This window comes from Temnothorax americanus, unplaced genomic scaffold, assembly GCF_048541705.1.
Source record: "Temnothorax americanus isolate GAGA-0224 unplaced genomic scaffold, ASM4854170v1 Scaffold149, whole genome shotgun sequence".
NCBI lineage: Eukaryota > Metazoa > Arthropoda > Insecta > Hymenoptera > Formicidae > Temnothorax > Temnothorax americanus.
This window is the reverse complement of record NW_027509285.1, coordinates 133,691-157,160: the sequence shown is the minus strand read 5'-3', so window position 1 is coordinate 157,160 and position 23,470 is coordinate 133,691. Positions and strand designations below refer to the sequence as shown.

The 23,470-nt window shown below is 38.4% G+C and overlaps 1 protein-coding gene across 3 annotated transcripts; it reads left to right on the top strand.

The window, feature by feature from the left end:
- The first annotated feature begins 8,144 nt into the window (after positions 1-8,144).
- Positions 8,145-23,301, top strand: LOC143894927 (integrin beta-nu). Of its 3 annotated transcripts, XM_077401605.1 has the most exons (11): positions 8,145-9,705; positions 11,672-11,957; positions 17,659-17,823; positions 17,906-18,364; positions 19,221-19,383; positions 19,498-19,658; positions 19,750-19,922; positions 22,259-22,458; positions 22,578-22,690; positions 22,827-22,918; positions 23,047-23,301. In XM_077401605.1, the coding sequence occupies exons 2-11, from the start codon at positions 11,700-11,702 to the stop codon at positions 23,189-23,191; spliced, it is 1,929 nt and encodes a 642-aa protein (XP_077257731.1). In that variant the 5' UTR covers positions 8,145-9,705; positions 11,672-11,699; the 3' UTR covers positions 23,192-23,301. The 3 variants fall into 3 exon arrangements, with proteins under 3 accessions (XP_077257731.1, XP_077257733.1, XP_077257732.1); XM_077401607.1 differs by lacking the exon at positions 8,145-9,705 and having other exon boundaries at positions 11,819-11,957; positions 17,653-17,823; XM_077401606.1 differs by lacking the exon at positions 8,145-9,705 and having other exon boundaries at positions 11,836-11,957; positions 17,670-17,823.
- The last annotated feature ends 169 nt before the right edge of the window (positions 23,302-23,470 follow it).

Below are 23,470 nucleotides of genomic sequence, written 5' to 3'. Positions count from 1 at the left end.
ATCCTTTTACAGGAGTAAAGTTTAGGCACTAATGGGGTGGGATTGTAAAATAATTAGTAATAATTGAAAAAAATGTAAAAATGCCTAACGAGATATCTGTATCATATATCTGTCCTGGTTCGATTGCTGTGTAGGAACCAGACAATGTAGCCAACCCCGAAACTGCTCACAGCTGCGTGCGCCATCTCGCCATCTCTCGCAAGATCCGTGAACTACTGCTGTGACATAATTGCTGCTCTGCGTGAATATTTTTGTGAAAAATATACACGATTGTTTCAAAGCTCTCATTTTTATTCCAGGCTTTCAATCTCAATTTCAAAGGTACGTTATTGTTTGTGCACGTCTTCTGAAGGGTGGGAAAGTTTAATTTCGTACATATTACGTATACAACTGTTTATAGGGGGGTTTTTCAATCGCTCCCGGGTGGGAGCTGTTTAGTGTCTTGCACCATCGGTGATTGACACATGGCCTCTTAATCTAGTTAAACACTTTGTACTTGCACTTTGTATAACAATACTATTTTACACTTGACCTATCTGGAATTTTTTCTCATACTATTTATATAATTCTCTTAATCGACTTAATAAATTGAAATATTATATTCAATACTTTCCAATTTTTCCGTTTAATTAATTTAACTATATCAATCTCTTCCAAAAAAAACCAATTGCTCTTAAATCCTTATCCATCTTTATTCTCGGTTCATCATAGAGACTGCACTGTAGAATTACGTGGTTCAAATCTTCCCTCTCGTGACCACAGTCACATCTTTCACTTTCAACGTATCCCTTTCTCTTCAACGAAGAACCCAGATTGTAGTGGTGTGCTCTCACTCTATTTATCCAAGTTATAAAATATCTTTCCTTATCCAGCTTCGAAAACCATGGTTTTGTCGCCCGACGCTCATAGAAATTCGTGAAGTAGAAAATACCCTTGTACGCAGATTCTGCTACGATCGAGTTCTGCGTTGCATCCCACGTAGCTCCTTTAATACTAGTCATCATATCGCCTACCGGTACGATTATAGAAGGGTCCGCTTCCTCAGTTGCAGCCTCCTTGGCTGTTGTATCCGCCAACTCATTACCGAGTATTCCCTTATGAGCGGGAATCCATACAAGTATAACTCTTTTTTCGTGTTTATAGCAAAGCTCATACAATATTCGTCTAGCTTCAATAATATATTGATTCCTATGAACATTTAATGTATTATTCCGGATGCTCATCAACACTGACCTGCAGTCCGACAGTATAATCATATCTCTTGCTCTCTTCTCGATCTGGCAGAGCATCAGCTTCAACGCAGCCATCACTGCGAAGGCTTCCGCAGTGTACGACGAACACATGAAAGGAAGACTGATTTTATATGCAATCTCCTGATCACATATAATCACGGAGGCACCAGTAGATCTCTTGTTATCGTCTTGGGATCCGTCTGTGAAGATAATTTCTGGCAATTCCAAATCATATTGCATAGTAATCTCCCTGATCAAAATTTCATCTGAGAATTTTTTAAATTTCCTTTTCAAACCGATGTCGAAATCAACTAAGGGAACGAATGTATATTCTTCATAATTTCCCTGGAAGACCTCAAACTGCCGTGATGGGCCCAACCAGTCTCTTCTCTTCAAGAAAGACTTCCAAACTTCCGACATGAGGGAAAATCTGTATGTAGGAAGTAGAAACCGCGCATAACTCTCACAATCACAGGAGCGCTGCAGCTTCTGACATAAGCCGTTTTGATTGTACACCATAGTCTTGTTGACGAAGTTACTGCCAAGCATAAAAGCCCGGTCTCGAAGAGATCTCACCTTTGCTTCTGCCACAATTACGTTGTTCGGGGTACTATTCCTGTATCCCAGTGCAGTACGTATACCCATAAATTGAGCTCGTTCTAACTTAAGTGAATACAAGGCATCTCTGGGATAGTATATAAATAACCCGTAATCCATAACAGATCTAACAAGACTCTTATACAGCATGAGAGCTGTATTAGTCTCCATACCAGTAGAAACGTGACAAAGATATCTCATAATAGAATTGGCTCTGTTTACTTTTCCTCTTATTTCCTGTGTTTGATGATGAAAAGTTAAACCGCTATCAAGCCAGATGCCAAGGAATTTAGCCTCACCTCTATTATATAGATCCTTAGATCCTTGTATGTTGATAAACACGTTCTTATCCACATATCCGCTTCTGGAAAATTCCACCAGTACTGTCTTCCTCGGTTCGAGGTCCAATCCAATCGTCGTGAGTCTTTCAGCGATAATGTTAACGGCACGCTCCAACAAATCTCTGTTCCTCCTTCTGCTAATCCCAGAAACGTATAGACCAATATCATCGGCGAACTCAACTGCCTCCACTCCCTCGGGTAACTCCGCACATAAACCCTGTGTAAATAAAGAATACATGATAGGGCTAAGAACCGCGCCCTGCGGGAGACCTCCGTAAACTAAGCGATCCACATTTTCTTGAGAATTAATGGTAAATCTCACTCTTCTGCAGTATAACCATTTACTGATGAATCTAACAATGTTTACCGGGCAATGAAGCGCAACCAGTTTATCCATCATGATCCTGTAATTCACACTGTCATATGCAGCGGAAACATCTAAAAAGGCTGCCAAGGTATATTCTTTTGAGCAGATAGAAGCCCGTATATCCGCCGTAATTCGCGCCAGGTTATCAGCGCAGGATTTACCTCGTCTAAATCCGCTCTGTGATTTGCTAAATTTTTCCTCGTTTTCCGCCCACCACATTAGTCTTTCATTAATGAGTCTCTCCATCAATTTACCTACACATGATAACAGTGATATAGGTCGTACCTTCTCTCGTCCTGGTTTATCAATAAATATGACCTGGTACAATTGCCAATCCTCCGGAATGATTCCCGTTCGCCATATAGAATTATACAGGGCCTCCCTACCTGTATCCGGCAGTAGCCGAAGCATCTTGTATTCTACGCCGTCTATCCCCGGCGCAGAGTCTCTTCTAGCCATAGATATGGCCCTATCCAGTTCCGCCCTCGAAAAGGGGGCATCCAACTCACAGGTGACTCTCCTGAAGTTGTCATAAGGCTTGTGAGCAGCAGTAGGGGGGGACAAACTGTTCGTTGTCCTCCTAATTTCCGTTTCCCTGTCATTCGACTGCCAATTATTCCAGGAAACATTATTCCTGGCCTTCTTAAATATACGAATAGTCCTCCAAACATACCCAGGGTCCGTGAATCTGTTAATTCCTTGACAGAATTCCTTAAAATTTTCTTTCTTTTTCTCATTGAGAGTCTTTTTAACTAACGCACAACATCTTTTGTATTCAACCCAAGAGTGAATAGTTTTATGTTTCTTAAAAGCAGAAAGGGCAGATTTCCTATTTCTAATCAACTCGTCACATTGCGCATCCCACCATCTATGGGATCTCTTGTTTGTATTTGGCTTCTTATTTACCTCAGATGTTGATTTTCTTCCAGAAGCTCTAGCGACACCATTCTTGAGAATATCTATAAATGTCTTATAATAAGATTCAATTTTAAGATCAAGATTTTCCGTATTTGTTACTGAGAATGTTTCAAATTCACCAGTTATCAACTCACAATATCGCTCCCAATCCGTTCTTTTAGTGGAAACACGATTGGTTAGCTTCCTGTAGATTCGTGTGTGTCAATCGATTCGAAAAGTCAATGGAAAGTGATCGCTACCCCAGTTATCTTCCTCCTGACTGCATTCCATCTCGTCAATTATGCCCATCGAGCAAAACAAAAGATCCAGATTGGAGTCACGCTGGCCACTATAGCCCAGTCGTGACTTCGTATCAACATTCACACACAGTAAATCCTTCTCGTGCATAATATCTAACAGAATATCCCCGCTCTCGTTAGTTGACTCGCAGTTCCAGAGAGTGTTGTGTGCGTTGAAATTTCCCAGGATAATCACATCGTCCTCGCCATTCCTCATAGAGTTGAACACTGCTCGAAAATCCTGTCGAGCTATAGCCTTTCTCGGGTGTCTGTAAACGGCCACCAGATTAAAGTTATGATTTAAATTCTTAGTTTTAATAATAATTACGTCGTACCCAAACGGAAGAGCCGCAATGGGGACAACTTTAAAATCTATGTGTGTACGGATTGAGATTGAAACTCCACCGCTATTTAGTGGATTATCGCTATTCAATGTTCTAAATCCTGGGAAATAAACTTGACTGCGTGGTGATCGTTTCGTTTCCGTAAGGACCACTATATCGTAGTCCATGACTCTCTTAGTTAGCTCTTGCTTACGGCCTTTAAAACCCTGGCAATTCCATAATAATAAATTGAATTATTCCGTACCGTGGGAAAGCAAGGTTTCCCCCTCTCTAAGCATCTGTGTATCGTATTCCATACCGACAGTCTCTCTAGGTTGCTGAGAACCTCTTTCAGATATTTCACGTACCTCTAATCTCTTAAGTGCCTCGAACAATAAATTTTTCACATGAGGGTCTCTTTGTAACAGTAACAGGATTCCCTCGACAGTATCTCTGGCATTCAAAATCTCCGCTTCACTTGTCCCATCTTCCTTTCTCTCGCAGGATGTCGCCTCTTTGCAACTTCCTTCCTCTAATGCGTCACTGTGGCTGGCCCTAAGCGCCACACCTCTTCTATCTTTGGTAATTTCCTCTTCCCGGAGGTTAAATTGTTTATAATATGAGTGGGAGGGATTCTTCCTTTTTTTGTCCTTATGAGAAACTTCGCGGGGATATTCTACCCTGTAGTCGTTTTTTGATTCTTCACGGGGATATTCTACCTTGTAGTCATTTTTTGATTTAGGGGTTTCTACCTCGTTCCGGGAGTTAGCTTTGGCTTTTGCGGAGTATGTCATGCCTCCTTTGGGTTCCGGTAAGGTGGGCCATGCCCCCGGGTTCACATATATATCATGGCTGGGCAGCACCGGGGCTTCCTTGCCTTTCACTAATTTTCGTGCTCTGTAAAATGATATATTATTGTGTGCTTTCACAACATTAATATTCTTATTTTTATTAAAAATAGGGCATCTTCTAAACGTGGATTTATGAGAGCCCTCACAATTACAACACTTAACCGGTTTCGTGCATTGACCATGGGCCTTGTCGCCACATATAATGCATTTCGTCTCGCTCTTACATGCATTCTTTGTGTGTCCAAATCTGAAACAATTATAGCATTGTCTAACTTGCATAATGTAAGGCCGAACTCTCAGGCCAACCATATTGTTAAATATTCTCAATCCTCTCAGTTTATTATCTCTAAAAGTAATGATAATATTGTCAGTCTCTGCCAAAGAGGCCGTCTTATTTGTAGCGTCCCACTTACGTCTATACATTCGTTCCAAACTAACTATGTTTGTCCTATCGCTAATAGCTGCCCACAAATCTGGGATCGTAGAGGGCCAATCTGTTATTACACCTTAACAAAAAATTTGGTGTTTTTCTATATTAGCAGTTATCTTTTTAATCTTAAGATTCTCTATTTTTTCCAGCGCAGAATTTGCCGATAATTCATTTTCAAAATCTGCTTCGGCCGAAAAATGATTTAACATAACAACGTTAATTGGACGGATCTTTAATTCTGTTAGAATCATCCATATCTTAATATGATTCCTACCTTTTTTCGTTAGTGTTTGCTCTGGGGGGAGCCGGAGGGTCAATGATACCTTACCCTCTTGATCGTCAGCGAATCTAGTTTGGATATGCTCCACTTCATTCACAGGTGTTGCACTCTCAATCAACCGATCCACGTACCCTGAATATCTTTCTTTCCACCGTTGTCTGTCTGTTAAGCCTCTCCGCATCTCCAGTATTCATAGATGGCACTTGTGAGTTGAGCACACCCGTATCACGTGCACAGTCGGGCGGTGCCTCGTGGTCACTCGTGAACGCACTCGAACTTTCTGGGACTTGACTAGTCTAAACTTTATTCCCCCTTTCCCTTCTGTCGTCCGACGCATCCTCCGAATTATTTGCGTCGCCCGTCTTTTGCCTCTTAGCACCTCCACGGACTCCTCGACGCACCTCCTCTCTTGCTTCTCTCTCCTTTGATCTTACGGCGCTCACTCCCTCGACGAATCTGTTGAAGACCCTCTCCGACACGCCGGGATTGACCAGATCGTTGGTCGCTTTATCCGAATCTGCGGGCAGATGCCCGATTTTCTCTCTCTCTTCGTCCGAGATCTCCATTTCCATTCGTCTCTTATTAACCGAGAAGAAAGAGAACGAACAGAATTTAATTGCTCCCCCTCCGAGAGGGGAGCCTACAGATTACTAAAACTACTTTATTCCCTCCCAAAGATTCCGGCCCGAATATCACCGAAAACCTGATTTCAAACTCGCATTGACTCAAACTATCTTTATGCGCAACTACGACTATTCCAAAATAGGTTAAGTGCCAGCTCGCGCTAACACGTCCGTCTCGTACGGCCGCTCAACCGGAACTCCCAACTGTTTATATCAGAATATAAAATTATGAGGTGACAGCATTTTAAAATTTTTTTCAATTATTATTAATTATTTGACAATCCCACCCTTCATTAGTACCTCTACTTTACTCCTGTAAAAGGATTTTGCGATCTGTAAAGCCGTTTCAAAATGAGAGCTTTGAAATGAATTGTCGGTAATTTGGACGGCTTTAGCATCCCCTTAATCTCTTTAATTTGACGAGAGTCCAACTGAGACAGAGCGTAGGAGTATTTCGTCGAGTCTTGGGTGATGCCACTGATAGTGAACTGTGTTTCCAACTGTGCAAACTATAGTTCAGGCTCATCTCCCCAAAACGGAGATATGCGTACAGCGAGTCTGCTGACGCTTTCCTAGATCTGTGCTGATCTATTGGGATCATCCATTTTGCTACTTCTCCTTGCGATCACGTCGGAATCACCAATTTTATGGGCGATACTACTTTTATTCAGAGCGGTATTCTATCTTATATCAATCTTAGTCTGCTACTGGTGCGTGAGTAGGAGTTGGCCCAAGGTTTGTGAATCGCAAAGAAGGCTAGAAATGTAGGCGACACTTTCCAATATATGTTTAGAACATTATATTTACAGACTAATTACAAGTGTTTGCGTGTAAGTGTTTTTGGCTAATTTGACTTGTATTTTGTCTCTGCCATCGTCTGTACTGCGACGAGAGACGCCAGGATCGGGCGGTCACGCTTAGGTTGGTCGTGTGTAAAAGTCCGTGTGTGACTTGGAACAAAGAGCTGGGCGACCAAGCGCCGTCGATTGGCTGGCGTCTCGCGCCTCGTGCCGGGCGACCAAGCGCCGTAGGTTGGTTGGCGTCTTGCGGCTCTGCCAGGCGACTCGCGCCGTGTAGGTGGGCTGGCGACTTGCGCCTCGTGTCAGGCGACCAAGCGCCGTGAGTTGGCTGGCGACTTGCGCCTCGTGCCAGGCGACTCGCGCCGAGTAGGTCGGCAAGCGACTTGCGCTGTTTGCCGGGCGACTCGCGTTGTAGGTTTCGGCCAGCGTGGCCTCCTTATATACCGGTCGGTGCGGAACTTTGAACTTGCGAAAATGCCCCGGCGATGCGACGCCTAGCGGCGTTGCCGCGAACTACCGGTATAACAGGCATCGCGCAGGCATGTGTCATTGGTGGCGCGGACCGCCACATGTATAAATAAAAAAATCGAACCTAAGTGGTAGTAGCTTCAATTTCAAGAGACACGGTAGTGTCTCGTGCCAAGTATACGCGGAGCGAGACCGACCGTAACTCTTTTACGCGACGCGACGGGTTGCGAGTACCCGAGATGTTGAGATCTCGATAACGAGTGAACGGATCAAGTTCTAAGTAGGTTTGATCGATAGCTTGGGGTCCAATTAGGGGGGGGGGGGAGGTTTTTTTATAATATTCCGCTACGTGCTCTACGAGCGGAGATATTGCGACGCAAAGTCGAAATGTGAAAATTTTTTATTAAGAAGGTTCGATGGCTACAACAAAATGCAGAGAGTTTCATGAAATTTTAATATGTTGTTATGGAATGCAAAATAGAATTATGTGAATTTTTTAGAAATTTTTCACCGTCCCGTTTTGAAAAAAATCTACTCCAAAAACTTAAAAAGTACAATTTTTGGATTAGATTTTTTTCAAAACGGGACGGTAAAAAATTTCCAAAAAAATTCTCATAATTCTATTTTGCATTCCAAAGCAACATATTAAAATTTTATGAAACTGGCTGCATTTTTAACATAGGTTTTTATGGGAAATGATATATTGCATATACCTTCAGAATGAAATAAGTGCAAGAAAAAATGCAAATGATAAGGAAAGAAAAATATGCACATGTAACTTAATAATTTACAAATAAATGAGCGAAAGAAAGGGGAAGGTTACCGCACATTTCGTAGAAAAATTAATTATTAAAGCATAAATTGCTTGATTTTTCGTCTGCTAGACTGCCACGGTCGTGAACGACGTGAACAGCAGCACGCATTATACGCACGCGGCGACCAATCAGAGCAATCCCCTTCATTTCCACTACTTCAAACGCTAGTGCGTTGTTTCCAGAACCCCCGCGTCCCACTATTACCTCCGATGAAGCCATCGAACCTCCTTAAGATACTCCTAACGCCGACGTATTATAACATATATATAACATATATGTATATTGAACCGTACCTTAATTGCAAAGAATAAGGTTGCTACTTACGAACTGTGGTGCGGAAGAAAACCTAACCTATCACACGCCAAGACGTTTGGCACAGATGGCTATGTCCTTATAGACAAACAGTTTCGGAAGAAGATGGACAAGAAATCGAAGAAAGTGCGTGTTGCTGTCTCTGTCAGGAATACTCTTTCCAGAGGAAGTCGAATTCCAGAGCTTATACTTGACGAAGACGTCGACGATGAGACCTCGTTGAAAATCACGTTACGTAAGACGATCACCTTTCCGGTTTCAGGATCGAACTACAATCTGTAGTTGGTGGATTCGCCTTGATATTCGACCAACTACAGATTGTAGTTCGATCCTGAAACCGGGAAGGTGATCGTCTCACGTAACGTGACTTTCAACGAGGTCTCATCGTCGACGTCTTCGTCAAGTATAAGCTCTGGAATTCGACTTCCTCTGGAAAGAGTATTCCTGACAGAGACAGCAAAAGCGAGACTTCAGATTAGCCAGATGAAAATACTGAAAAGTCTGTTATCATACTAGATGAAGACGCAACCGAGCAGAGCGACACCGAGACTCAAACTCCAACCCGCATACTCAGAGAACGGAGTACTCTCTGAAGAAAACGAGAAGGTATGAGACAAATATAATACAATGTAATATACCTACCACGTTCCAGGATGCCACAACAGGACCTGAAGCAAGAGAATGGACTCGTGCCATAGAGGATGAGTTAGCAGCTCATAAAAAGAACAATACGTGGACGCTAGTTCTCGAAGAGGTCAATCAACGTTGCATCGACTCAAAGTGGGTGTTCAAGGTATTACGAGATACAGATGGTTCCGTAAAAAGACATAAGGCGAGATTGTGTGCTCGAGGTTTTCAGCAAAAATACGGCACCGATTACACTGAAACTTTTGCTCCTGTAGTGAGATATGACTCGTTGCGAGTTATATTATATCTAGTGACCCACCTCGATCTGGAAATGTCGCAGTTTGATATTAAGACGGCCTTTCTCTACGGTGACTTGAAAGAAACAATCTACATGAAGATCCCTGAAGGTTTGGAGGTTGTCAACGTTAGTGACAACGTGGTGTGTAAGTTAAATAAATCATTGTACGGGCTGAAACAAGCCCCTCGTTGTTGGAACAAAAAGTTCAGTGATTTTTTGAAACGCTTCAATTTTCATGCGAGTCAAGCGGATAAATGTATCTATGTCAGTGTAATATGCGGTTACAAGGTTTACTTAACGGTATTTGTTGACGATGGCCTTGTTGCGAGTAAATAAAAAAGTCTATTAATTTAGTTCTCAAGTATCTAAAGCAATCTTTCGAAATTACAGTAGGTGATGCGAGTATGTTTGTTGGCGTTCAGATAGAAAGAGATCGCGCTGCAAAAACAATGTTTTTACATCAGAGTTCGTATGTTAAAGACATTATAAACAAATTCAAGATGACCGGCGCAAAGAGTAATAGTGTACCTACTGATCTAAATACTGCGCTTAGTCAGGTCGAATCCGAAGAAAATAGCATCACGAATGTACCGTACCGAGAAGCCATAGGCTCCTTAACGTTTCTCGCCTTAGTTTCAAGGCCCGACATTAGTTACGCGGTCAATCTCGTGAGTAGATACTGTAATAAACACAATCACAGCCACTGGTTGGCCGTGAAAAGAATTTTCAAGTATTTAATCGGTACAGCCAACCATGGCATATTGTACGAATGCGGTGGAAGTCAAGTAGATATGAACTTATGCGGTTATTTCGATGCGGATTTCGCCGGGGATGTGGACACGCGCAAGTCCACAACCCGGGTATGCGTTTTGCATAAACAATTCGTTAGTAACTTGGTCATCTCAACGTAAAAAATTAGTGACGCTCAGTACTACTGAGTCGGAGTACGTGGCTGCTGCGACAGCCTGTAAAGAAGTCGTATGGCTCAGACAACTGTTAACCGATCTAGGTTGTAATCCAAAGCATCCGACTACTTTGTTCGTGGATAACCAAAGTACAATTCGTTTAATACGTAATCCTGAGTTCTATAAAAGAACGAAATACATTGATGTAAAGTTTCATTTTATTAGAGAAATGTCTGATCTATTTACCAAAGGTTTAACCAAAAATCGTTTTGAGTATTTGTGTTGCAAACTTAATATTCTTGATGTGAAGCATGCAAACAGTGGAAGTATTGGAATATGATAGTTTACCATGCTTCACTCTAATTCACGCGAATCAGGAGACAGAAGTTCCTGTCTCCATACGGCAGGTGTCCATAATGCAGATTGAGCGCGATCGAGCGCGACTGCGTACATATATCGTTCAGCGCCGTTCAGACGTGATATGGTCATTGTACCATTCGCATGTGCTATAATATATATACTGCTTATATTGTATTACTTTTCTGTTCTATTAAAACTTCTTTTTCACACGCAATCACGTACTCTTTATGTCAAAACTCAACAGAATCCTTTAAATTTTTTTGTGGGGAATGTTAAAAAACATTGTTTACAATAATGTATTCACGCAGGAGAACATGAGGCAGCACATTTTGGATGTTTGTGCAAATATAACTTTAGAACAGATAGAAAGGGCAAGAGCATCATTTGTGTCGGTGTATCGCATTACAAAATGTATTGAAGTTGGAGGACATCATTTTGAAAACTTTCTTCAATAAATTTTTGTGTTGAAAACAGCATAAATGTTTGATTTTTTAATTTTCTTTAAACATACGTAATTTTCAAGGTCATTTAAAGGTCATGTTGTTATAGGTTATTGAGTTTTTCTCGATATTAGCTATAAAATCACGCAATCAAAAACATGTAGTACCATTTAAAAAAATTATCTTGATCTTCAAATCTTTGAAAAAAAATAACTTTGAAAAAAACTTTTCTTGTCATTGTAATTGCGCCCTCTCGAATGGTGTAATTTTCCCCTTAGGCAATTTTTTGTATCATTAAAAACAAATGAGATATTTGAGATGATCGATTTACGTGGATCACCCTGTATATGTATATGTATAAGTATGTATATTTTCATAATTTTATTTAATCACATTGTTTAATTAGAAATTATCCATTGGATCTCTATTATCTCATGGATCTCACGTGGTCGATGAAAGATGATAAGGAAACTTTGGTAGGATTAGGCTGGAAGATGGCCAACACCCTCGGTACATTTACCACGAATTTTCGTCTCGGTTTTGGAAGCTATGCTGATAAGCCTCTGATGCCATACATCTTTCCAAAACACGAGGAAAATCCGTGTAAAAGCGAGAACGCCGTCTGCAAGCCGCTGTATTCCTTCTGGCATCATTTAGAACTCACTGACAACATACCAAGATTCATTCATGAAGTATGTCTTTTTTACATAAATTCTATAAATATTTTTATACTAAAGTATTGTTTACCCACACAGCAAAATATATCTGAGATATAGCTAGATATCTTTATGCCTACAATTTTAAGTCAAATCTGAGATATCTTATTTTCAGATATTTACAGAATATCTACAGGACATCACATTACTCGATATCACATATCTTTGAAAAAGACATCTCTGCAACATTTGCATTCGAATATGGCCGATTCATATAGTTATAGCTCTTATATCTTATAAAGATCAACTCAAGTTTATTCGATTCGTAGCCAATAAAACAATCCTAGAAGACTTCGACGCCATATCGATTCGTCCCGGCACACACGCGCCGGAGGTAACGACCGCGGCGCAAAAGCAACTCGCTGCGAGGGGACTTAGAAAAAGAATAAGGAAAAGGCTGTAAGGGTCACACGCGGTTCTTCAAGCGTAGTCTCAAAGCAATTTTATTCACAATAAAACAATCCGTACGTTTCGACTCTAATTCGAGTCATCCTCAGCAGTAATTCAAATTAGAATAAACGTTCTCCTTTATACATAGCAAGTTTGCTGTTTGGAAATTTGCAGAAACTTACGACTACGACAGCCAAGTCTGTAAAATTAATTTAATGTAAAAATCCAGACAAGTTCACAAGTTTAGAAAACTTACCAAGTAGTCTGGAGAACAGAAAAAACAATAGTATGTGCCACACAAAGGCATGGTGAGAAATTATGTAAAGAGCGATCCGGAGATCCTGTCGCCTCGACGCAAGCAAACGATATGAAACCGTATAACACGCAGCAAGAAGTCTCAAGTCAAGAGTCGGTACAATAAATAAAAGTGTAGGTCGGGGACAAATAACAAAGGTAAAAATCGATATCTAAATACAGAATATTAAACGCCAATTCTACCGAAGGGCAAAGACAGCTATAGGCATGTTTTTACAATTTGTTTAAAATAGAAACGTATGCGTGGTGTAGAAACTCTGTGTCGGTTTGCGAGTTCAAACTGTTCTTTTGTAATTTTATATGTAGCATTTCAGAAACTAGTCGCTTAGATAAGAAGCTCTCTCTGTCAAGGATTTCCACATTTTCCCAATCAAAGTCGTGATCAAAATTGATTCTATGCTCAGTTATGACGGATTGAATTGCTGTATTTCTATTAATGAGATTACGATGTTCCGTAATTCTCGTTTTTAGTTGTCTCAAAGTCTGCCCAACATATGTAGCGTCACAATTTTTACAGGAAATTTTATATACAACATGCTTGTTTGATTGGGTGGGGAGAATATCCTTCTGAACTCTAATGAACCTTTTCAATTTATTAAGACTAAAGAAAGACAAGTTAACATTTAGATCCTTTATCACACTTTTGAATTTCTCCAATATATTAGGAACATATGGTATAGTAACCTGGACGGTACCTGAATTTTTTGTCGCAACACCCCGTTTCTCAAAAACGAGGCACAGTTATTGGCATGGTTGATAGGGCGTTTATACTATCACACCCTAAATATCATCAAAAGAATATTAAACTAATAATTGACACTTTGTTAAATAACGACCATCCGTTAACATTCATATTCAATACGTACCATTAATACGAGAATCAAATCTTTGCTCCAGGAACGTACCAAGAAACAGAACGTACCTCCACCTACGATTGAAGAAGGTCGGGGTAAATGGTTTACTATACCATATGTTCCTAATATATCGGAGAAATTCAAAAGTGTGATAAAGGATCTGAATGTTAACTTGTCTTTCTTTAGTCTTAATAAATTGAAAAGGTTCATTAGAGTTCAGAAAGATATTCTCCCCACCCAATCAAACAAGCATGTTGTATATAAAATTTCCTGTAAAAATTGTGACGCCACATATGTTGGGCAGACTTTGAGACAACTAAAAACGAGAGTTACGGAACATCGTAATCTTATTAATAGAAATACAGCAACTCAATCCGTCATAACTGAGCATAGAATCAATTTTGATCACGACTTTGATTGGGAAAATGTGGAAATCCTTGACAGAGAGAGCTTCTCATCTAAGCGATTAGTTTCTGAAATGCTACATATAAAATTACAAAAGAACAGTTTGAACTCGTAAACTGACACAGAGTTTCTACACCACGCATACGTTTCTATTTTAGACAAATTGTAAAAACATGCCTATAGATGTCTTTGCCCTTCGGTAGAATTGGCGTTTAATATTCTGTATTTAAATATCGATTTTTACCTTTGTTATTTGTCCCTGACCTACACTTTTATTTATTGTACCGACTCTTGACTTGAGACTTCTTGCTGCGTGTTATACGGTTTCATATCGTTTGCTTGCGTCGAGGCGACAGGATCTCCGGATCGCTCTTTACATAATTTCTCACCATGCCTTTGTGTGGCACATACTATTGTTTTTTCTGTTCTCCAGACTACTTGGTAAGTTTCCTGAACTTGTGAACTTGTCTGGATTTTTACATTAAATTAATTTTACAGACTTGGCTATCGTAGTCGTAAGTTTCTGCAAATTTCCAAACAGCAAACTTGCTATGTATAAAGGAGAACGTTTATTCTAATTTGAATTACTGCTGAGGATGACTCGAATTAGAGTCGAAACGTACGGATTGTTTTATTGTGAATAAAATTGCTTTGAGACTACGCTTGAAGAATCACGTGTGACCTTTACAGCCTTTTCCTTATTCTTTTTAATTTCGAGGGTCTTGTCACTACTTTCATGGACTTAGAAAACTTTTGCTGGGGCTACGTCGGAGGTAACGACCGTGGCGCGAAATCAACATGCCGCGAGGGGACTTTAGAAAATGTTTGCTTGGGCGAGCGCTAGTAACATGTGCTGCCGCAATGCGGCTCCATGCGCCAGTACCTTCTCGTAAGCAAAAATCCTTACGCGCTATAGGATAAAAGGCGAGCCTGTGAGATACTTGGCTCTAATATTTTTCGTGACACCTCCGAGATATCATACAGTGCAGAGATGGCAAAATGCAAAATACTGGAATAGTATCGAAGCATAATTTTGAATTTATTGCGAATTTTTATGAAAAGAACTTCTTTTATATTTGAAGAAAGACTCAGAATTGGTGACATAAAAATGGATTTTTTATGAACTCTTAAAAATTATTTTAGAAGAGAGAATAAATATGGAAAAAGAATTAATTTCGTAAATCGAAAGTTAAAAAAAAATTCTTTTCTTCTTGCTATTTGGGTTGTATGTAACATATCTGCTTTTAAATGAGGCATAGATATCCGACATACATACAGAATCAGATATCATATATATCTGAGATAAAATTATCGTGGCTTTTTATAATCTTGGAGATGTTTCTGAGATATTTTCATGATATCTTGCGCAATCAGATATTCCGTCATTCAGATATCTTTTAGATATCTTGGTGATATATTTTACTATGTGGGTAATAAGTGGAACATATATAGAGATAGTAAAATATAAAAATATGACATAAATGAATAAAACAGATAAATATACAAAAATATATTGATTAAAATCTGTTTATTATTGAATTTTTTAATTTAAATCAAAATAATCTTATTAAAATTAATTATTGGCGATATATGTGAGACCTAGACATAAAATTATTGGAAATTATATAACAAAAATCTCGAATTGTTTTAAATATTATATAGATATATAACCGAAAAATATTTTTAAGTCGAGAAAGAACAGAAAGTGCCGTTCTTAAGGATGTATGTCCGTTCAGTCAAAATAAAGGGATCAAGCTGAAATTTACAGAGATTGTGCACTTATATGTTCTAAAAACCTGTGTTAAATTTCAGATTGATTGTCTGACTCGTTTAAAAGATATTAATTTTTTAATTTTGTATGTGTTCTTATGGAGATTGACATTTTATCAAACATATACATTCAGAATGTAAAGAAAAAATAGAAAACAAATCTCGGAAAATCTACGGTGTATAAAGGATACATTGGCACAGGTTCTCTATAAATTTCACGATGATTCACTGACTAGTTTCTGAGAAAAAAAGTAAAAACTGCAGCACTCTCGCAGATTTTGGCGTTTGACGCCGAAGACGCGTAAAGACGTGGCAACGTCGTTGTTTCAACGGTAACTAATATGGATATTTTTCGCCTTTTTTTGCCGGTTTCCGACATTTTCAGCCGATGTTTATATACAGAATCTGAAATTCACTTGCCCTTATATATTAAAAAAGCGGGATTTTATTCACTTCAACATTCTTTATTTAACTACACTTTTCTAATAATCGGCTGTCAATATACAACAGATACTATGACAGTCATGTGATAGCAGTCGGGCGTTCAGTGCAGCCAACAGTTAAAATAGTTAAAATCGAGCGGTGTTGCCACGTCTTCTTGTGTTATTTGCTCGATATTTATATTTATATTTTTTATTCTCGTATTTAGCGTATTATTTTCATTTTATAATAATATTTTATACTATTGCGTGATATTTTTGATCATAATTAACCGTTACTTTCTGTCTTTATCCACATTATACATGTATGATTTTTATTTCTAGCAGTTAGATTAAGGGAAGATTCCTAGCCAAAAGTTTTGAGCCTCTATTAAGAATATTTACAAATACGCTGTTAATAATCATAAAAAATTGTTAAAATCACTTAAATCAGTAACATTAATGTCCTTGTTATAATATTAAATAGTAGTAAGCCGTTAAAGTATGCATACAAATACAACCGATATATATTGGATTTCTCAGATTACAGTGCTTTTGGCTGGGAAGGTATAGGTAATACATCCTTAATAAATGTGTGTGTGTGCGTGCGTGCGTGCGTGCGTGCGTGCGTGCGTGCGTGCGTGCGTGCGTGCGTGCGTGCGTGCGTGCGTGCGTGCGTGCGTGCGTGCGTGCGTGCGTGCGTGCGTGCGTGCGTGCGTGCGTGCGTGCGTGCGTGCGTGCGTGCGTGCGTGCGTGCGTGCGTGCGTGCGTGCGTGCGTGCGTGCGTGCGTGCGTGCGTGCGTGCGTGCGTGCGTGCGTGCGTGCGTGCGTGCGTGCGTGCGTGCGTGCGTGCGTGCGTGCGTGCGTGCGTGCGTGCGTGCGTGCGTGCGTGCGTGCGTGCGTGCGTGCGTGCGTGCGTGCGTGCGTGCGTGCGTGCGTGCGTGCGTGCGTGCGTGCGTGCGTGCGTGCGTGCGTGCGTGCGTGCGTGCGTGCGTGCGTGCGTGCGTGCGTGCGTGCGTGCGTGCGTGCGTGCGTGCGTGCGTGCGTGCGTGCGTGCGTGCGTGCGTGCGTGCGTGCGTGCGTGCGTGCGTGCGTGCGTGCGTGCGTGCGTGCGTGCGTGCGTGCGTGCGTGCGTGCGTGCGTGCGTGCGTGCGTGCGTGCGTGCGTGCGTGCGTGCGTGCGTGCGTGCGTGCGTGCGTGCGTGCGTGCGTGCGTGCGTGCGTGCGTGCGTGCGTGCGTGCGTGCGTGCGTGCGTGCGTGCGTGCGTGCGTGCGTGCGTGCGTGCGTGCGTGCGTGCGTGCGTGCGTGTGTGTGTGTGTGTGTGTGATTTAAGGATATTTTTTATAATACTTTTAATATATATTATTATTTTAAAATTTATCCTGTATTTTTTTTGTGTACATACGTTATAAGTAATAACAATTTTGTTTAAAAATATATAAACAAATTTTTACGAAAAACTTTCGAAAAAAAGAAGAAATTTGAACGTCTATCACTTATGAATGACATATACACGAGTTATAGGTAAATTATAGTTCGGTGACCGGCAACGTCGATAATCTGGAGGGTGGTCTCGACGGGGTTGTGCAAGCAATTGTTTGTGATCGACAAGTTGGTTGGGCTCATCAAGCGCGGAAGCTGATGCTAGTAGCGACCGATGGACTCTTACATTTTGCTGGCGAAGGAAAGGTAAGAGAAAGAAAAAAAGAGGAAAAAAAAGAGTTTTTAAGTTGTCAAAATGATATAAAATCGAATATTTTCTATGTAATAGCTAGGAGGTGTAGTGGAACGTCAAGACTTTCAGTGTCACATCGATGAACGTGGACAGTATTCCTTGGCGAAGAAATACGATTATCCCTCTCTAGCGGAGGTGTCTCGATTGTTGCATGAGCGCAAAGTCAATCTGATCTTTGCCGTGACGGAAGATCGCCGTCACGAATACGAATTAATCGCCGACTTGTTGAAGCAGCAGGCCAGGGTCGCCACTCTCACACGTAACAGCTCTAACATCCTCGAGATCATCGAAAGCGCTTACCACGAGATAGTGAGTAAAGTGGTGTTGCGCGACAATGCGACCGGTCCGTTGCATCTTAGGTACCTCTCCGCGTGTGGAAGCGAGACGAGCGTGGAATCGAATACGTCCGAGTGCGACGGTATACAGGAGGGTCAGGTATACGAGTTCAAAGTCGTCATATCGACTGACGAGTGTCCAAGAAATGAAAGTCTCTGGGTGAGCTGTGTTTGTATAATGCGAATTACTTTTCTAGATCTGATTCTGTTTAATTTCATTAAATAAGAAAATTAAAAAAACACCAAATCTTATGCAAATTATGGACCTCTTGATGACAAAAAATTTTAAATTTATGTTTAAAAAAAATAAATGTATAACATTTTAAAAACATATAGATATTATTTGCGAGGCAAAACTTGGCGTTTTTTTTTTAAATATGACGTTTATACAACTTTTCCGTTACAAAATAAAAATAAGGAGAAATGCAAAGGAAAAGATAATAGTTATCTCTTGTAGCCTTTCAAAGATGATGAATACGATTTTGGCCTTAGACTTTCTATTGCGTCATAATTTTGGAAAATTTGAAGTAAAATTTGCAAAGAAAGACTATTTTATGAAAGAAAAATTTTATTTAATTGAAAATTGAATTTATTGTCAAAATTTTTAACTCATAAAAAATTTTCGTAAACTTTCTCGCGACGTAATAGGCGCAACATTTGATCACGGAAATCTTATCAAGCTCAACTTTCACGTTAGATTTCTCCTGAGAATTAAAAGCTGTATTAGTATACTTTATTTTGAGCAAAATAAAACGTTTCTCTGGCACGTGCATACCGAATTATGTTGAAAAAAATATCTCGTTCTTCTTCAAATCTATTTTCAAATTTTTAAAAATAATTATAGCAAGTCATTTTCGAGACTAAAATTATATTAAACGTAAGAAATTATTCTTCTCTTTGAGTTTCTTTTATTAAATTGTTTTATATTAATCGTTTGTCCGAAGGACGAGGACATTAATAGTATCAATACGAGATATTTCACATAAATGTCTTATACTCGGCTTATCACGTTTTAGAGACAAACGGTGGTGATTGAGGACGCGTTAGCGTCTGAGGCGTCCGAAGTGCGAATTGAGGTAGAATTTTTGTGCGGTTGTGATTGCAAGAACGTAGAAAGTTCGTACTGCGAGCACGGGGTCAACGAGTGCGGTATATGCAAATGTGACTTTGGCTGGTCTGGTAGGAGCACGTAACATTGTCTTTCTTTTTGCGCATTTTTATCCGGAAGTATATCTTTGTCACGTCTCGGATATACTTATACACATGTTAATCGCGTGAAACTCTCTTTTACAGGAGATACCTGCAACTGCGATGAGAGTTTCTCGATAGAAAATAGGCTGCAATGCACCAACGGCGAGGAGATTTGCTCAAACAGAGGTGAATGCATTTGCGGTGTTTGCAGCTGCGACAAGGGATACAATGGGCGCTTCTGCGAATGTTCCCCTTGCGACAAAGTATGAAAAGTATTATTAAATGATAAAAAATTAATAAAATTACAAAGAGTTATTAGCATAATTGGTCGATTACAAAAATCGAATTTGATAGACCGACGGGATCGAATGTGGCGGTCGTGGTATATGCGATTGTGGTGTTTGCAACTGCTTGGATGGATGGAAGGGCAGCGGTTGTCAATGTCTGTCTGGTAACGAACTTTGCATTGCTCCTGGCAGCAAAGAAGTATGCGCTGGTCACGGATACTGTGATTGCGGACAATGCCGGTTCGTATAATAGATAAACATCTCTCTTACGCGTAAAGTGATTTATATAATATTTCAATAGATGTATGTTGAATAACTCGAAAACAAAGTACTCTTGAAAAAAAATGTTTTAAACAAAAGTTGATTTTGAGGGTTACGTAAAATCATGACTTTAGTTTAACCTTGACTGACATTTTTAAAGTCATAACATTATCAAAATTATCTGCATTTTTTGAATAAAACCATGAAAATTTTGTGACGTAAATCGATTTCCCGAGATATTTTGAATGTAAGTGTTAATTAAGGCAATGTTAATCTAGAAAACAATAGTTTATGAAATATTATTTGTTTTATTATTTCATTATACTTATTTATTTCATACTTTGATATATACATATATATATAAAATGTGTGTGTGAAATGTCTCGCAAAATATTAATTTGCGATGACTATAATATTTTATACATAAAATAATAACATGACTCGGTTAATGTAAAGAAAGTATATAATTGTAATAAAAGAATAATTTATAATTTGCAACATATAATTGTAAATTGTATTTTTTTAAAGCATAAACATTATAGTTCTATTATTCACTGTTGCGTATAGAACAGAGCGTTTTAATATACTACTTTAAAACGTTGCAAATTATATATATTTTCTCTTAAATGTGTAATTTTGTATTTTTTGTGTCAATCGATTTATTTTCTTATTTGGTGCGTAAAATTATTAAAATACCGTTGAAAAAGAAATATTTCACAAATATTTCATATTTTATGTTCAAATATGTCAGAACAAAATACGAAATGTCTCCGTAAACTCGATCGATAACTTTACTTTTATGTACTTTATATACAAAATACTTTTATATACAAAATGACTAAATGGGAGAGAGAACCCAATATAAAAAGATCGATTAGCTTTATTTAACAAAATATCATCGATGTTACTTGGAAAAGATTTCATACACTGTTGAAAAATTTTTGTAGTTTTGTTAAAAAAGGTTGTTAAATTTTTCGTGTAAAATAATCAATACACACATACATGTATAGATTTAACATGTGCCTGCTATGTTAATTAAACTTAACAAATTTAAAATGTAAAAAGTTATTAAAATAATTTAAAAAATATGTTAAATAAAATAGTATGAGGACCTTCGAAATTAAAATAAGAGAAGTGGAGGCTGTAAGGGTCAGACGCAGATCTCCGTGCGTAATGTCAGAAATAACTGATTTATTGGTCGTTGTGATTTACATCGATCCATTGATACATCAATGTAAATCACAACGACCAATAAATCAGTTATTTCTGACATTACGCACGGAGATCTGCGTCTGACCCTTATAGCCTTCTCTTAAATATGTTAAAGAAACACAATTTGAACGTATTTATTAAATATGCTAAAATTTACAGAAAAAGAATGTTGATTTTACTTTATAACAGAAGTGGGAATAAAAATTTACAGAAAAAGAGTATTGATTTTATCTTACAATCTTAACTTCAACATAAAAGTTATGTTAATTGTACACATAATTAATCTTAAATTACGATCAGAATTACATTTCCTTTCTGTTGAAATATTTTAACATAATATCGGTGTTACCATTTAACACACATCCATATTATATTAAATTAACACAAAAATTTGAGTGGATCGTTTGGGACATGTAATTTATGTTATATTTAACACAAATTTTCCAACAGTGTAATTTTTTTTACAACCATTATATTTTTCTAGAGTCAGACTGAAATAAAAAACCAAAACTTTCACGGAAATCTTACAATTAGAAAGGCCATATGTATACGCGTGCACATATACACTATATACCTTTTCTTTATAAATATCATAATTTAATTACTAAAATAATAATTGCACATATTATCATAATTAATCCTACTATTATACAATCCTATTATAACAACCTGTGCTATAGTATAAGTAAGTATAGCATAAGTATAAATTTCGGTTGTAAAAAAAATTACACTGTTGGAAAATTTGTGTTAAATATAATATAAATTACATGTCCCAAACGATCCACTCAAATTTTTGTGTTAATTTAATATAATATGGATGTGTGTTAAATGGTAACACCGATATTATGTTGAAATATTTCAACAGAAAGGAAATGTAATTCTGATCGTAATTTAAGATTAATTATGTGTACAATTAACATAACTTTTATGTTGAAGTTAAGATTGTAAGATAAAATCAATACTCTTTTTCTGTAAATATATATATATATATATATATATATATATATATATATATATATATATAAGAAAAAAGTATATTTGAGATATGTTAAAACGGTTTAATTTTAGATAGGATGGTTTTATTGAAAAACACGTATTTATAGATGCAACGAGACAGCTGCTGATGGTTTATACTATCGAGGTACATATTGCGAATCGTCTGCAAGCGCAGGTGGCAGTGGACTTTGCATCCTCTACAACTCTTGCGTGAACGTCACAGTCGAATATCCGGAGAAAGCGGAAGAACTATGTCAGACCAATACGACTCTTTACAAAACCGAGCGAGTGGACACGGTGGATATAGGTATACGCGCAATTTACGCTTGACGCAACCTACTTGTTCTCTTTTCATATCGACGTCAAATATTTAAGCAGACATTTTACGAGTGTTTTCGAGAAACATTTAAAAGTATCTTTAAGCAGATGACGAGCACTACTGTTTCGTGAGGACGGTACAAGATAGAACTGTCTGCAACATACCTTACATATACGAATTTCAACCGGATAAAACGGTTATTTTGAGAATCGCCGACAAGGTACAGCGCAAATGTAATAGACCTATAAATCTAATTATTATAAAATTATTATTAACTTATAAACTATATATAGTATTTAATCGTAAAATATAATAAAATTTCCCTTATGAATTTCTAATTTTCCTGAATCTTATAGACTTGCCGCACGCTGATGCACGCCGCGTTCATTCCGGGAATCGTCTTCGGCGCCGTATTGCTACTCGGGATTACAGGCTTATTAATATGGAAGTAAGTTACCGCTTTCTCACAAAAAACCGTTTAAAATAGTCACTGTTTAAAATATAGAGCTATAAAAAGTTGTGTCGGATATTAATTATACGTATATGCTATAAGCGTAAAAAATTCTTTCATCGTAGATCTTGGACTTCGATGCAAGATCATAGAGAATACGCGAAATTTGAGCAGGAACGACAAAAGACGGTTTACGCTTTAGACGAGAATCCGCTTTTTCGTCCAGCCACTACTCGCTTTAGAGTGCCTTCCATGTACAAGGACGATTGAAAATAATAATTATTATGCGTAAAAGCAAACGCGTATAATTGTTAATCGTTTATTTCGCTGTTGTTGTAAATATAACAGTCATATGTTTAGAATTTGTAAATACATTTAATAAAAAGTGTGCCATAAGTTAATTTTTACTTAAAATTTCATATAATAATTGCGCGATTATAATTGTGATTTACATTAACTTCATCAACGTCGAACAGAGGCAGAGGAGTTTTCTTCTGAAGATTCTCTATATATTTCGTTCCAAAACTGATTAGCAGTTGTAAATGTAAC

Excerpts from the sequence above, each read along its gene's own strand:
- LOC143894927 (XM_077401605.1), top strand. The coding sequence starts at position 11,700 with ATGGATCTCACGTGGTCGATGAAAGATGATAAGGAAACTTTGGTAGGA. Across the intron at positions 19,923-22,258 it reads TGTGATTGCGGACAATGCCG|ATGCAACGAGACAGCTGCTG; the intron begins GTTCGTATAATA and ends ACGTATTTATAG. Across the intron at positions 22,459-22,577 it reads AGTGGACACGGTGGATATAG|ATGACGAGCACTACTGTTTC; the intron begins GTATACGCGCAA and ends ATCTTTAAGCAG.